General features: G+C 39.2%; 2 protein-coding genes across 8 annotated transcripts; both read left to right on the forward strand.

Annotated features, from left to right (window-relative positions):
• Positions 1-1,541: 1,541 nt before the first annotated feature.
• Positions 1,542-9,468, forward strand: LOC131327171 (ubiquinol oxidase, mitochondrial). 2 transcript variants are annotated; one of them, XM_058360194.1, is made up of 4 exons: positions 1,542-2,100; positions 7,025-7,153; positions 7,228-7,716; positions 9,100-9,468. In XM_058360194.1, exons 1-4 carry the CDS (start codon positions 1,735-1,737, stop codon positions 9,157-9,159), a joined length of 1,044 nt encoding a protein of 347 aa, XP_058216177.1. In that variant the 5' UTR covers positions 1,542-1,734; the 3' UTR covers positions 9,160-9,468. The 2 variants fall into 2 exon arrangements, with proteins under 2 accessions (XP_058216177.1, XP_058216176.1); XM_058360193.1 differs by having other exon boundaries at positions 1,594-2,100; positions 7,228-9,468.
• A 1,242-nt stretch (positions 9,469-10,710) lies between these two features.
• On the forward strand, positions 10,711-16,511 carry LOC131327172 (serine/arginine-rich splicing factor SC35). 6 transcript variants are annotated; one of them, XR_009200219.1, is made up of 11 exons: positions 10,711-10,861; positions 10,978-11,056; positions 13,049-13,128; positions 13,580-13,646; positions 13,959-14,030; positions 14,118-14,333; positions 14,650-14,836; positions 15,122-15,247; positions 15,608-15,787; positions 15,876-16,009; positions 16,099-16,511. XR_009200219.1 is itself a non-coding variant. In XM_058360196.1 (8 exons), exons 1-8 carry the CDS (start codon positions 10,786-10,788, stop codon positions 15,125-15,127), a joined length of 783 nt encoding a protein of 260 aa, XP_058216179.1. In that variant the 5' UTR covers positions 10,711-10,785; the 3' UTR covers positions 15,128-15,441. The 6 variants fall into 6 exon arrangements, 1 of the variants encoding a protein (XP_058216179.1); XR_009200216.1 differs by having other exon boundaries at positions 15,608-15,782; XR_009200218.1 differs by having other exon boundaries at positions 15,608-16,009.
• Positions 16,512-16,569: the final 58 nt, after the last annotated feature.

Genomic DNA, 16,569 nt, shown 5'->3' on the forward strand with positions numbered 1-16,569 from the left:
GTAAATAATGCTATATTTGGGGATATTCTTTCCCAATGGATTAGCACTTTACCATGGTATTGTTCCAAAACAGTTGTGCTACAGGTACATCAATCCACGTACAGCAGTAGAGTACAGATCCATTTTGCGTCCATATCGGATCTTACAAAGATGATTGAAACCACTCATGTTGTTCTTAATATATGGTTTAGGGTCTTTGTTAAAAATCATCTCAATCCGATACCGGTAAGGGGGTTTACGAATCATCCAACTTTGCTTCAGAAATTCAGGCCAAATTCTGAAGCAAAATTGTATGATTCGTAAACGCCTTTACCGGTACGGGATTGAGATGAAATTTTACAGGGACCCTAAACAATATATATTGAACAAAATGAGCGGCTCCGATCATTTTTGTGAGACCCGAGACGGGCGCAAAACTAATCTGTGCCCAGCTACTGTACGGGGTTTGCTGTACTCTTAGCATTTCTGGTTCCCAAATCATTCATCAGATTTGGATCGTGCCACGTGTCACTAAATAATGGCAGATCCAATGACGTAGTTTACTTTTCAGCCATGTTCAGTACTACACCGTTGCATTTCCCGGGAACTTGGAGAAAAAGTAAGGACAAAACAGTCATATCACAATGTCGGTCTGATCCATCAACCTACCCCACATACGCGTTTCGGCTGTCAAAGGCTGTAATCCTGGCCCCACATCATCTTCACCGTTGAAATTCTTCATCAACACTAATCCCGTTATGATGTGTTTGGTTTTCTCTCTTTAAATAAAGAATGTGTTTGACCAAAAAAATAAAATAATGAATGTGTATCTCCGAAGATAAATGTGTTTGAAGTCGTTCAATGCAAACGCTAGTTTTATGAAATATTAAAAGTAGTTCAAGTGTATTGAACGATTTTGAATATATCTTTATTCGTTTTTTCAAATGATTTTGAATAAATCTTTAAACGTTTTTTCAAACGATTTTAACAATTTTATTTTTGAAATTTATTTAGACAAAATAAATATAAACAGAGAAGTATAAGTTAGAATTTAAAAATAGTCACTAAAAATGAAATAAAGGGCTTATTTTGTCTTTTCAAATTTTTTAAATTTATTTTCTCGAGATAAATTGATAACTCAAAGAATATGGATCAAAAGTTTAAAAAAAAAAAAAAAAACCTTAAAGTCTCGCTACGCACACTTTATACCAAATACACCACCCAATAACATGTGGTTATACTATCTATTACAATTTGATTTGTTGATTTTTTAGCTTCCTAGTGAATCATTTGTGCAGAAATTATATTCACCGAACATAGATAAATATGCTTGATTCAAATCAATGAATTAACCGGAAGAATTTTAACCATTTCATTTTTCTTGAGAAAAATGCACAATTTTAAGATTGTTATTAATGTCTGATCAACTTAATTTTTGTCGCGAATAAAATAAGTTGCATGTCAAGACCAAGCCAAGAACTTATAGAAGACCATGAAAAAGGAAAGAAAGAGCACAAATAAATAATAAATACAAATAATTGACTCCCAAACAGAAGGTGAAACTGTGGAACTAAACAAGACGTCGCGATACACCGAATCCAAGTTCCCCACCTTCACCTCCTCCACTTTCGCTGTCGGGGTAGAGAGAGAGAGGAGAGAGAGAGAGAGAGAGTCGTTTCATAACCGCTTCCCACATATTTCATTCACACATTTGTACCCACAAATTCTCTGCAAGTCAAACCTCTGAACTGGAAGATGAATCAGCTGGTGGCGAGGGCAGTACTACGGCGATTAATCGGCGGCCGGAGCTGTAACCGCTGCTTGTCGACTTCGACGGCGGCGTTGGTTGTTGCAAGGCCGTTTGACGAGACGGCGGTGCTGTGGCGACAGGGCCACGGTTGGGGAGCAATCGGCGGGGCAGAGTGGAGGAGGGCTATGAGCACGGCGGCGGAGAGGACGAAGACGACGCCGGCGGTGGAGGAGAAGGATCGGAAGGAGAGTGTTGCGGCGGACGAGAAGAAAAAGGACGGTGGTGAAGTTATGGTTTCGAGCTATTGGGGGATTTCGAGACCGAAGGTTACCAGAGACGACGGGACAGAGTGGCCGTGGAACTGTTTCATGGTAATACTATTTCGATCTGATTCTCTTGTAAATGTTCCCCTCGCAGTGTTTAGTTCTAGTTCGGCTTGTTATTTATTTTGTGATACGTTGTTCTAAGTTTCTCTCCCTAAGCATATACATGATTGCATTAGTACATCGATACATGTACAGATTGATATGTAGTTAGTATCTTCTTGGAGTACTGAAGAGGTCCATTTGCCATCTCAAATGGCACAAAAAGAGAGGTCTAGAAAAAGTCACATAGATGTACCAGTTAATAACATTTTATAAACGGGAGAGAAATTTGGGTTATACTTGTACTCCTAGTTTGTAGGACGAGAACATTAATGGACGGCATGGTAAGGGTAGCACCGACGGAAGATAAGATGAGGGAAACAACTTAAGGCGGTTTGGATATATCTATCGCAGATTGACCGATGCAGTAGTTAAGGAGAGTGATATGGTTATGGTTGAGGGTAATACTAAGGGGAGCCATAGACCCAAATCGACATTAGTGGCAGTAGTTCTAAAGGATCTAGATTTTTTGAATGTCATGGAACATGATGACCTCAACAGAACTCAATGGGAACAAAAAAACACGGATTCAAGTAGCCGACCGAAATTGATTGGGAGTTAAGGCTATGTTTGGTTTGGTTACGGATATTTTTTAGATATGCTGCGGTATTTGATCCATCTGTTTATAATATGATGTGTACGTCGTGGTGATCTGCAATGTAACGGACCTCTCCATTGTGTTGGTGAAATGGAGAGAGGATCTTGATCAAGACATGTAACCTGTCATTTTCACATGGCTGGACGATTTGCTGTTCAAAGATCTTTGTTTGGGAGTCTTTTAAGTTGTGCTGCAGGTGATTGTGAACTAGTACTGGGGTACGAATCGTTATTGTTTATAGTAGTTCTTCTTCGATTGTGTAATTGATTGTTGGGTTATCATGCCCTCTTATAACTAGTATAAATGGATCATGTGAAATTCCTTGATAGTATTATTTTTAGTTTTAATGTTCTGTACACTGGATTGACCTGAATTGACTTTTCTGCGTTTATATGCGTATGGTGTACTATGGGCTGGCTTTGTTTTCATATTCTGTACACTCGAAGCTTAATTATGGGTTGTTTTATAAGTGAAAACCAATTCAACACTTAAAACTGAATCAATTATGTGAAAGATAATTAATTAGATTTGATAATCATATTTCGTCTTGTTCTGAATTTTAAGTGCCTTTTTTTTATGTAGGTCAAAATATTTATAAAACTTATGTAGCCTAGTGCATGCTTTTTTTTTTGAATGGCAAAAAAATTTCATAAATCTTGAAAAAGATAAAAGACTAAAAGGAGCAAGGAAATAACGTCATGTTCAGAACAATCAGTCCATTCCGAGACCCAGACCCAACTATTGGCAAGAAACCAATCCAGGACACCCATATGGGACGAAGCCCCAACACCCTACAAGGGTCTAAAAACCTAGATCAATACAATTTTAGCACAAAGAGGCCTAAATTGTCCAAATCAAACAATAACGCTCGACTAATGGGCCAAGCTCAGTCCAAATGGAACCAAACTTGGCCCGAGCCCAAAACCACACCCTAACCCTAATCAAATCACAGACACTGCCCGCCGTTGCCCAAATAGACTGCCGACCACCAAACCCAGGTGAAGAACCACCACTAGAAAGCCTGAACAGGGCTGCGATCAAGACCACCAAACACCGTAGCCAATGATCAGCATTGTTACCCACCAAAACGGCCGGAGACCCACAACACACCACCATCACGGAATCACCCCTTGAAGCATTTAGCATCACTGAAACCAGCAGAGCCCAAATTGAAACGGCCACACCAAAACACCATATGCGAGCTCCCCAACGCCGTTAGGCCAAACCGAAGACACTCAGAAGCAAATTAGTGGAGAAACCACACGATCCTCGGCCCCCAGCCCCACGACTGTACCTCGCCGTTAAGCAGAATTGGCTATACCAAGTATAATAGCTGGTGGTACGATTGGAGTAGAGAGGAACAAGGTGGGAAGAAGATCGGCGGCCAAGAAGAAACAGCGAGGAAAATGAACCTGCAAAGCGACTAAGGAAGGGGATGGCATGGATTTGGAAGAGATGACGAAGCCAACACCGCCGCGACACCAAAAGACCGCCCGTGAACTCGCCGTATGTCACTAGTCCTAAAAACGGTCGGAGAGATGCCAACAATGAGGACAACCATGACAGATCAGCCACACCCACAGCACTTGCAAAAAGAAAATAAAAGAAGGGAAAAGAGGAGCACAGGGGAGGAGGGAGTGGCCGCCAAGGGGTGATATACAAGCAATGATAAGTTCAATAAGAAGTAAACATGCATGAGCATGCATGTTTACTTTTGATTGAACTTATCATTGCTTGTATATCACCTCTTCCTTAACCACCACCACCATCTATGACCCCTGCCGCCACTGCTATAAGCAACACCCACCACCATTCCACTACTGAAACCACCACTCTACAACGACCACCACCACTTTGCCACATGCTACTACTTTGAGTACTATTAGTATCACCACCACTCCACCGTTGCCGTCACACCCACCACCACTAATACTACCACCAACACCATCACTACTACAACCACCAACACCACCACTCCACTACTCTACTGGTACAATCACCATTCCACCACTACTACCACCAACACTGCCACCACTGCTACACCACCACCGCTACACCATCACCACCGCTCTAACCATCTCCGTGTCTTCACAACCTTCACCGTTAACATCACCCCACCTATTCACCACCATGACTGTACCACAACTTGCTATCATCGTTGCTAGTACCACCACTCTCCCGCCATCTCTCCACGACTACCATAGCTATCCTTCCACTACCACCCCCTTTGTTACAACCAACACATACCACCATCACCACCATCACCACCATATCTAAAGTATAGCACCAAGTATAGCACCACATGTAGGGACGGATTCAGGAATTTACCCTAACAGTGGCGAAATGTATACTTAAAAAAATATAAAGATGCATTGGAATATGTGTTCAACACTTCTTTTCTCAAAGAACGGGTCAATTATTTTCTTGACCATGATTACCTAGCACATTAGATTACACAAATCAATAAACTGCTATTTTTTTTTCTTCATATAGTGCAAATACCATCTATTGCTTAGTACAAACTCAATAAGGGATTCAAAACATTTAATAATTTCTCTAACTTTAATTGAATATTGAAAAATTGAAGAATGCTAACCTTTTTTCTAATGGAGTTTAAGAAATTCACACAAAACAAACAACGATAAATGATTTTTTAATTTTTTAAGATTCCACTACTGAACAGTGCTGGCATTGGAAATTTGAAAATCTAGAAGTCCACTAAACGAAAAATCCACTCCTGTTGAGTTGTGCACAATGCCGTCTGTTTTGGTTAACTTGTTTAATTTTTTAGGTTAAGTTATTTAAGGTTAAAGTGTGGAGTTTTTTTTCTTAATTAGTCCTCATCATTTATATTATTTTACTTTGGCCAATTGAATTTAGTTTTGGAATACTATTTTGGGTCTCCTTTCTTGAAAAAAAGAAGAGGATTTAGGACTAGTATATAGCACAAAATAAGGGAAAAAATCCAGCGGTGGCAAGTCTATATAAGTTGGGGACAAATTTTTTTCTTTACATAAAATAATTGTATTTTCTAAAATTCTTGTCGTGGCGGCCACCCCTACTAGACCCCCCCTGGTTCCATCTCCACATGAATCACTACCTTTCCACCACCACCACAAATACATGGCAACAATTAGTTAAATTAAAAGAGAACAATCAAACTGGATATAATTAAATCAATTAATATCATTTGTTTGAATTCAGCTCCTAATATTTTTATCAAACAGCTTTTCAGTTTAAAATATTCAGTTCTTAATTTTCAGCTTTCAATTTTTCAGTTCTATAAAACATCACCTATGTTATGCTCGTGTATCTAAAAATTGCTTCCACAACTTAACCTTTCCAACCAATTTCATTTTCTGATGAGCCAAATGATCTTTACTTGAGTTGGCCGACCCAATGTACTACCTGGTTAGATAGCAACTCTCTCTGTCACACAAGGATTTTGGATGGTACTCTTGGTTACTTGACAATGAGTTGAGAAAATTAGTGTCAACAACGTGCTATGCCTATGCCCACATGTCACTTTTACTCCTATCTTGGGAGTTACTTGGCACATTGCTTGACGTAAAACAAGGAGCGGATTTTTTTCTGTCTTTTGTTGACGTAATGCTATTTTGTCTTTCGTCTATCTGTGCTATTGATACTTTTGTCTCTGTATACAAACTTGAGTTTTAGTCAAAATTATGTTCTAACAATTTACTGACATTAATTCTGGGGGGGTTAAATGAGGTGGCATGCAAACTTTATTGCTTACGTATTCTGATTTGTAAGAGCAATATTCTGACACTTTCAGTTCATGTTGCTTTGTGTTAGCTTTATATTTCCAGAACAATTCAGCCTTGTATGCAATGATTGCACATTTGCACTTTTATTTTTAAAGTCATCATTGAATGATGAGCACTGCCAAGAGGAATCAGAAGTCAATGTTAAAAGAAAATTTTGGTTGGAAACTATAGTTAGAAGAGTGACCTTTGATAGTGACGCTTGCCTGAAAATGTCTTGCGTTTGAAGGTAAACTGGGTGTTGTACTACAAGTTTTGAGGTTCTCCTTTTGCAGGTTTGTTCACAAACTTTGAACTGAGTGTGCAGAATTAAGTTATGGAAAGGGATAAATGCTTAACATTGACATGTTTGCCCAAAATATCAACTGGGATCAAACTTACTGGCGGTTTCTGTTGTGCATGTTTTCTACCATGCTGTTAATTGATAAGGCTTGAAAGATAACTAATCACTTTTCTGGGGAATGCCAAAAAAAAATTCTTTTTGTAGCCATGGGAGACTTACCAATCAGACTTGTCCGTAGATCTCAGCAAGCACCATGTACCAAAAACATTTCTGGATAAAGTTGCTTTCCGGACTGTGAAGATCCTCCGAATTCCTACAGATATATTTTTCCAGGTGGGTTATCTGTTGGTTATGAGCCTTTTTCTCTCCTATTCAATCGATTACAAATGCCTGCAATTTTCTTGCAGAGACGGTATGGCTGTCGTGCAATGATGCTGGAAACTGTGGCTGCTGTGCCTGGTATGGTGGGAGGAATGCTTCTTCACCTTAGGTCTCTGCGCAAGTTTGAGCACAGTGGTGGTTGGATCAAAGCACTGATTGAAGAAGCAGAAAACGAGAGGATGCACCTTATGACCATGGTGGAGCTTGTGAAGCCCAAATGGTATGAGAGGTTTCTGGTTCTCGCTGTGCAGGGGGTCTTTTTCAATGCCTTCTTTGTGCTTTATACGCTCTCTCCCAAAGTGGCACACAGAGTTGTTGGATATCTGGAAGAGGAGGCTATACATTCATATACCGAGTACTTGAAGGATATTGATAGTGGAAAAATTGAAAATGTACCAGCTCCTGCCATAGCTATAGACTATTGGCGACTGCCCAAAGATGCGACACTGAAGGATGTTATAACTGTCATCCGTGCTGATGAAGCTCACCATCGAGATGTCAACCATTTCGCTTCTGTAAGTACTACTGAACTTGGAGACACACGTGCATCTGTTTGCTTTCATATACCAGATATGTTTCATGATATATATGTAGTAGCTATGGATAGAGGTCGATTTCCAGGAAAGGGTAGAAAATGGGACCTAACCCATTATACGCCCATGATGTCCTTGCTTGATGTTAGTTTAGAAGAATTGGAGAATAGAATGAGCATTTTTCTTCTGAATTTTTGCCGGCCTTGTGCTTTTAGCAAGTATCAGTAAATTGTGTCATTTACATCTATTCTTCGTCGTGTCTCCTAGTTTTATGAGTCTGGCGTCAACTAGTCCAGTGTCACTGTATTGCATGTCAAAGACATAAGTTTGCCTTTGGAAACTAGTGCAGTTGTTTCCCATTGATAACCAGTGTACAGTAGACTAATTATATTTCATTGCCATTGGAATCCATGAGAGGATGTCAAAAGAAGTTTGCACCAATTTTATTGCATGTCACTCTGGCTGGGCAAGAAGATGCAGTAGACTAACTTCTTCGGTTGAATGCCAAACTTCTCTGCAAGTATGAAATGTGAAATATTGTTAAGAGGAGTTTTGACCCCTAGAAAAGTTCAGTCAAAATTTGGATTAGCTGTTTGAAATGGTAGTTTGTGTGCTATAAATGTTTTTACCTACCGAAGATTTTCCTATAGAAAGTTCATCACATCCTACAAGAATCATGACCCTGGAAAGAGTTTAGCAGAAATGTAACCGACTGTTCTAAATGTTATTTTGCACCTAGAAAAGGGTGGGGCCTCTACGCTTCACCTATTATTCGGGAGTGTTATACTAATTTGTATTATTGCTGACAATATCAAGGTACAGTAACTGAAACTATAAACCATTACTTTCATTCACTTGAAACGTGTTGAAGTAACTCGTGAATACCTTGAAGTCACTCTCCATATGAGACGGGGCTCTTGGTAGCAATGGTAAAGGAATAGAAAAGTATAATATATCATTCTTATCTATCTGTGTTATTTTGGAGATTAAGAAAATACGCTGAATCCATTTTGTGCTTGTTAACATGCTTTCTACTTCTGTCATTCGTGGGAATGGCTCTCCATTTCCTGCTTGGATACTAACAGTTTTTAACGTTTAGCAGACACATTAAGAACAGGAAACCAAACTTGGAATTTGCCTTTTTGTAGACCAGAACTAGCACATGTAATAATTATGCTAATGCTTGCTGTCTGGAATTGTTTTCGAATGTATTGCATTGAGTGGTTCTATGTCTTTTATACCTGTGTGCTCGTATTTTACTTGAGATTGGCTTAATGATTCGAAGTTTGTTTCATATTACATACCCCTTGGAATCGATTTTTCTCGGATGGTGTTTTTGCATATGATGATCTCTTGGCCTTGCAGGATATCCATTACCAGGGGAAGGAGTTGAGGGATGCACCAGCTCCTGTTGGTTACCATTAAAAGCTTTGATAGTTACCATTAAAAGCTTTGAGGAGAATGTCTGTTTCTGTCTAGTTTGGTAATGCCGTTTCTGTCTAGTTTGTTAATGCCGAGGACTCGGGTTTTACTAGAATGATTTGAGTTAGAAGTAGAAGCTTATGATTTCTCACTCTTCAAGTATGAAGTCAGGAGGGGCATTATTAGTATTTCATGCCCTGGATTTTCCCAAAAAACAAATTTATATCTGGTGATATATGCTCGTTGAATTGGATATACCTTAATTACGTTGTGTTACTAGAAAGTTTATAATGAAGTTGTAGATCATAAAAATGACTTTTTGTTAGGATAAGCATGGTAAAAATATTTAGTGATTTGGCTGAAATGTGTATCCGAAGTTGGGATAGTCTTGGTTTGGCTCCTAATAATGGTGAAGCTTGGTAGGGTCTGCGTTCAATCTGGAAAGTAAATCTTAGGATTATGAATTTCCCGTTGATAAATAACAAAAATTCAAGAATGGAAGGCAAAGTTGCTTCGTCGTGACGGAGAGGCCACAAATTAAATTAGAGTTCCAAGACTCCAAGCTATGCCTATTTTCATGCTTTGCTTTCATCTTCTTCTTTCCTTTTTTTCCCCAGGTAACGCTTTGCTTTCATCTTAGATGTGCCGTAATATACTAAACTCTCTTGTGAGCAAGTTTTGAAGTGGAAATTTTGTGAACACGAGACTGCGTTTTCGATTAAAAATTTGTGAATTTGTGATCTAAACAGAGTCTAAAATTCACCCAACGAATTGGGAAAACTTTTGAGAGTCAAAGTTCAAGAAGGCAGGGTGTTAGGAGGTTTCCATAGCTTGGAAGTTTTTCTTTTCTTTTCTTTTATTTTTTTCCGGACTTGAATGGTGAAAGCTTTTCTTAGCATAGATGGTCTTCATTCTAAGAAGGAATCTAGGCCTTTTATCGACATGGTCGAGTCTCCTTCAAGGTCAATATCTTTTCTCCACCACCTAAGCCCTCCTCCACCCCGCCCTTGCCTCTTCCTCTACTCAATGTGTCATTCCCTAGTCCAGTTCTCGTTCTATTGCCACCTCAATGCCTATTTTTCCTCTACCCCGCTACTACCCATCCTCCCGCCCTCCCTAACCCACATGTCATTCCTAACTACTTTTGTCATATAACAAACTTATTCGTGGTCTAATGGAGATTTCTATTGCCATATATCAACATTTTGAGTTAATGGTTAAGAGCATTGTTAAAGGAATCTATTGACTTGGAATGTAAAAGAGGGAGAGACATGGGGTAGCCGTAGACGCACATGAGAGAGAGAGAGAGAGAGAGAGAGAGAGAGAGAGAGAGAAGAATGGTGAAATGCGTATCCTCCGTGTTAGAGAGAAGTGGGAGGAGAGAGGGTAAATTTGGCATATTTGGGGTGCCAAATACGAAACTATGAAATACCTCAGGCGGGTCGCTGCAATTTACCACATTATAGCAACCTTGCACGGATAAACGACACCGCTTCCCCCCCACCCCTCTCTCTCTCTCTCTCTCTCTCTCCCTATATATACACGCACCCCCGACCTAGATTCTTCACGAAGGTTCCGTTATTTCCCGACAAACACACGAGAGAGAGAGGGAGAGAGAGAGGGAGAGAGATGTCGCACTTTGGGAAGGCAGGCCCGCCGGATATCATAGACACCTACTCGCTTCTCGTCCTCAACATCAGTTTCCGTAATCCTCTCTCTCTATCGATCGATTTTTCTTTTCTCCCGTTTTTTCATCGATCGATCGATCGATGTCTAATTTGGCCCTACTTTTGTTTGTTTGTTTCTTTTTGGTCGAATTAGGTACAACTGCTGATGATTTGTTCCCGTACTTCGACAAGTATGGAAAGGTGGTGGACATCTTCATTCCCAGGGATCGAAGGTTTTTTTTTTAATCTAAATACCTCTCTGGTTGTTATTTCATCTTTCAGTTTTCGAGAGACGGTGTAGAAGGAAAATGACATGCCAATTCGGGCTATCCGCGTCACAAATCTAGGGTTTGTTTAGCATACAAATATGTGTACGGTTAGTGTGAGTTTGGCCTAAATTAATTTTTGTTATCTTAATGATTGTCTCAGTGTTGTTCCCTTTTTGGAATCAGAAAAGTATGAAATTATTGATGGGAGTTGGAAAAAGTTTTAATGAAATAACACAAAAATCAATAAAGACGCTTGTTTCAAACTTGTATCATTCTCGGGCATAGTTCTGAATACCGTTTCGGACAGGGTACCGGTTTTCCTACTGGTACGGTACGTACCGGTACCGGTCAGGTACCGGGTACCATTTCGGATTTACCGCAACTACAATATATATAATAATTATATATAATTATAATTCAAAAAAATTCCCCATATCATACAATTTATCATAAAATATCTCTACTAGAAATTCTCTAGTCCCACATTGCTTAGTTACAAAACTCTTATCCACTTTAAATGACTTTGCACACTAGTAAACTTGTGAATGAGAACCCAATAAGAGGTCTCGCGCGCTCGGGAAAATGTGCTGTGGCCGAAGGCAATTTGGAAAAATTGATTCGGAAACCAATTAACCGGGTGCGCGTCACGGGTTATTCGTGCGCAGGGGGGGGTGCAAATCCGGGATCTAAGCCTCGCGCACGTACTAAGGTTAAGCCTATGTTTTGCTAAAATTTTTTTTAGTTTTTTTGGGCCTGAAATGTTTTTTTTTTTGGGACAAGAAAAAGTAAAAAAAAAAAAGAAAGGCCTGAAACGTTTTTTTTTTTTTTTTTGGTACCAGAAAAAGTTTTAAAAAAAAAAAAAAACGCTGCAAAATCTCGGCCGGAATTTCCGGTATCCCGATACCGGCCGGTATTTTCCGAAAAGTCCGGTACCGACCGGTACTGACCGGTATTGGGACCGGAACGAAATTGGGGGGTTAGGGTACCAGTTTTCCGTCAAAACGGTACGTACCGGCCGGTACGGAACGGTATCGATAACTATGTTCTCGGGAAACTTTTTTTTTTTTGGCTTTTAGTCGTAATATTGTACTTTTTAGATTTATCTTGTTAAGTCGAATGGTTAATGTAAATAAAATACTGAACGCAAATTTAATAAAATTTCAGTAAAGACAAACAAAAATACCAAAATGAAAATTTAGGCCAAAGGGGGCCTTATTCTTCGGTGGAAAAATTGAGAACAGTCAATCTTATAATTTTTCTCGTGCTTTCTTGGACATGGTGTATTAGAACAACCACAATGTAATAATCAAAAGTGAATAATCAAAACTTGCCCCATGAGATTTTGATTATTCATTTAGAGGTTGTTAAAGTTAGCAATGTCAAGTACCATATTTTTATTTTTTGTTCATAATCAAAATGAGTTGGCAAAAATTCAAATCTAATGGTCAGTTTTTTTCTTCTCAATCTAATGGTCTACATTATATGACATTCTAGTAAAATAAGTGAAAGTGGAGAACATTTGTTAAAATTCATAAAGTGATCAATATTGTTAAATACAGAACCACTTGCCAAAGTGAAGAGTGAGGTTCACTTACCAATAAAGTATTTGCTTTATAGAGAGTGAGTTTCACTCTCCCATGATGGTTGTACTTGATTGAGAAGATGTGGGGTCCAATAAATTTGATTATTAGCAAAATGTTGCTAATTTTGATTATCCAAATGTCCAAATTTGATGAGTTGCTAACAGTTGCTAAGTTTGATTATTACATTATGAGCATTTTTTTGAGCAAACATTGCTAACTTTAGCAACCTTTTGGTTTTAATTATTACATTGTGGATGCTCTTAGTTGTCTAGTTGAGGGTTGTTTGCAGTACCATTTTGTTGGTGGTTTTATGGAACTGTTTAGTTTGTTTCCTATTTTCTTTTCTCTTAATAAATATAATTTCTGTACTCAGGACTGGTGAATCGCGTGGGTTTGCGTTTGTTCGTTATAAGTACCAAGATGAAGCTCAGAAGGCTGTTGATAGGCTAGATGGTATCTCTCTCTCTCTCTCTCTCTCTCTCTGTGTGTGTGTGTCACTATTATGTACTCGAGAGAAAAACTACATGAGTTCACACTTCACATTTCTATCTTCCAATAATCAAAGAATATTTGCTTGTTCAAGATGCTGCTCTTTTCAAAAACATTTTAGCATAATTCTCTTGACCTAGCTTATCTAGTAATTAGCATCCTATTCTATGGGAAGGAATACCAGTGGACTCAATCTTTCTTGTGACGTGTTTGACCAAGGTTTATTTTTGTCTCCAATTTGAAAACAAATGTACACTAAGACCGTGTTTGTTTGGGTCTCTAGACCCAACCTTTCCTCAAAAAACTTTCCTCAAGTCTCAAAACGAACATGGCCTAAGGCTCTTGTCCATGTTTGTGTTTGTGTTTGTGGATATTGGTGCTTTTGTCTTGATTGTGCTTGCAACGTACTTTTCAGGGAGGCTTATTCATGGCCGAGAAATTATGGTTCAGTTTGCGAAGTATGGGCCAAATGCAGAGCGGATGTAAGTACCAAGCTCTTGGCTGAGTTAATGATGATTTTGAGCACTGCCTTCCACCACAAGTGTGGGTATATTTTCTTGATGTATACCAAGAAATATTAGATTAAGATGAGTTGCCACCATCGGCTACTGTTGCATTTTTTCAAGAAGGTCGATGTTTATCAATTTTGCCTTTTCCTATCTCGTACATATCATTTAAGGGATTCTAACTGGCAAGTGATTTTCTTTTCTTCAGTAAGGGTGCTTTTGTGTGGTTAGCAACTCTATATGATTATTACCTTTCCTTTAGTCACGTGCTAATCTTGTTGATTACAGTGACAAGGGAAGGGTCATTGAACCAGTTCCAAGAACCAGTAGTAGGTTGAGAAGCCGCAGCCCTCGGCGAAGGTAGGATGTTTTGCAAGGGATTACTCTCAAGTTTAGGTTTTATTAGGATGTAATTTGGCATGAGTAACGATGGTTTTTTATTTTCAGGTACCGAGATGATTATCATAGGGACTATGACTATCCCAGGAGGAGAAGTCGCAGCAGGAGTTTGGATAGGTATGACCATGACAGATATCGTGGGAGGGAGAGAGATTACCACCATCGAAGCAGGAGTCGCAGTGCTAGTCCTGATTATGACAGAGGTCGTGGGAAAGGGCGATATGATGATCATCAGAGCAGGAGTAGGAGTCGATCGTTTGAGAGGTCTTTTTAATACTCTTGGTTCATGCTTTAAGCAATCCTTTGGATGGTAAAAAATTATGAGAAAGCAAAGAAAATGAGACTTACATTGCATATTTGGATGATTAAAAGCCCGAGAGAAATGATGAATTCTCTTAGTCCACTTTGTTTCCCACCGGTTCTCACCAAAATGGTAATATTGGATGAGAAACTCCAATCCTTTCTTTCTTCTTGCACCTTTCACCAGACACCATCCAAAGGGGCTTTAATGTCTTAAGTTTCTTCTGTTGTGAACTATAATTGGAATAATAATATTATGATGTGTGTGGGAGTTTTGCAGTGCCTCCCCTCGTCGAGATAGTCTTAGTCCACGGAGAAGTTTGTCCCCTCGCAAGAAACCCTCCTCCAGGGGTGAGAGTCCTGACAGGCGCAGCTATGATGAAAGGTCTCCAACCCCACGAAGTGTTTCACCAAGGCGTCGACCTGCCGATTCTCGAAGCTCTTCTCCTTGCAATTCTGACCTTGATGTGAGTTCTGCAAGTACAACCACCTTGTTTGGTTTGTATTTTTGAAAGTTATTTTTATGTAATGGGTGGTAATGAGTGGAGAGAGATAGAGAGAAAAATGTATTGAAAAACGTGTGAAGAGAAAAATGAGATGAGTTGAGATGTGAACCAAACAAGGTGAACGTATCTTCACATACGTACTTAATTTTTTTTTGGATAAGCCACATACATACTTATTGCTTGTATGTATGAACATATAGATGTATACTTTTTAAATTTGTGACATTGGAATTTTGTTTTCTGTAGGAGTGATGCTGCAGGATGGAATGGATAATAGGCAGGAGAGAATTATGAAGGTGTTTGTGTGACCATTTTGATACTGTTGAGAGCTTAGATGGTCGTGAAGTTCTAATCAAAGTTAGTGCTATCTCGGTAGGCATGGTCCTCCCGATCGTTTAATTATTTCTTAGTTTCATGCCTTTTGCAAAACTGTTTTTCTGAAGGAACTAGTTGTCTTTTGGAGATTTTAGTACTGTCGCATGGTATATTAGATTTCGTTTTGGTTTTTCTTCCAGTATTTGACTTCTTACTTGTGAAGCTCTCGTAATATAGGATGGTTTCTATTTTGTTCTTTCTTTTAATTGTTCCCTTTTAACTGTTTTTGGCACTATGGTTCTCCACACCCCACTGGGGAGAGAAAACTATGCATGCGTTTGTTGTTCCTGTGTCCCTATGAGTCTATGACGTCATGGGTTTACTAATTAATTGTGAATCAAATACTGGGTTTTATAGTTATGATCGGGAAAGATTGAAACTGGTCGTTGGCTGAGATGGTGATCTTGTAGCTGTTGGTGCTATTATTATGTAGATAAAAGTTAAGGTCATTCTGGTGCTGGTTTTGAATAGCAGCATATGACGGTTGCAGGGAACAGTTCTTTTTAGTGTGGTTCCCATGTAACTATGATCGGTAAGGTATATGGTTCAGCTCGTTCACTTTCGAAAATGAACTTTTTACTTTCTGATGTTGACCTTGTTATTCTTGGTGATCAAAATATATTAGCGATGAATCTTGGAATTCCTTGCTGTGGTGGTCCTAAAAAGGTCAGTAGCTGTCGACGCCGATGGGATGCACATGTTAGGGTACATGAATTTGATATGCTTGTCTGAACTTGGCGACCATGTGGGCAAATGAGGGTAACTTTGGTTCCTTTAATTCGTGTGGAGCATTTCATTAGAGAATATTTACCATCGACCTCTTAGTTTGTTTGACTTGTGTTCCCTAGCACATGGGGCTGGTGATTGTAGCTGTGAAGTTGTAGCTGATGTCTTTGATGTTGTTCGATACGAGTTTGTTGGTGTAGCTTTGAAGTGATACTGAATCTGCCAATCTGCCATTGCCGAGTTGTTGCTAATCTCCCTCAGGTTGAATTTGGGACTGCCAACTCCCCATTTGCTAATTGGTCTGCTTTTGCTGTTGTTGAAAGAATACCTTTATGAGGTGCAAATGCATTTATGTGAACTAATTCAACTATTGAAGTGAGAAAATTATCACCTTCCCTTGTCTCTTAGGGGTAGTGATGTCTTATTTTTAGTGGATCGGGCACTTGTTCTGTCAATGTTCATCAGTCAGGCAAGTGTACTTGTGAGTTTTAGATTCTATGGAAATATCCAATAGTACCTGGATATTACAAACTTAGTTCTTCGATCAATTTCATAAGGGCTACATTAGTTAGTGAACTATATGTAGCTCCACC

Source organism: Rhododendron vialii, chromosome 5a (assembly GCF_030253575.1).
Source record: "Rhododendron vialii isolate Sample 1 chromosome 5a, ASM3025357v1".
In the NCBI taxonomy this organism is placed as follows: Eukaryota; Viridiplantae; Streptophyta; class Magnoliopsida; order Ericales; family Ericaceae; genus Rhododendron; species Rhododendron vialii.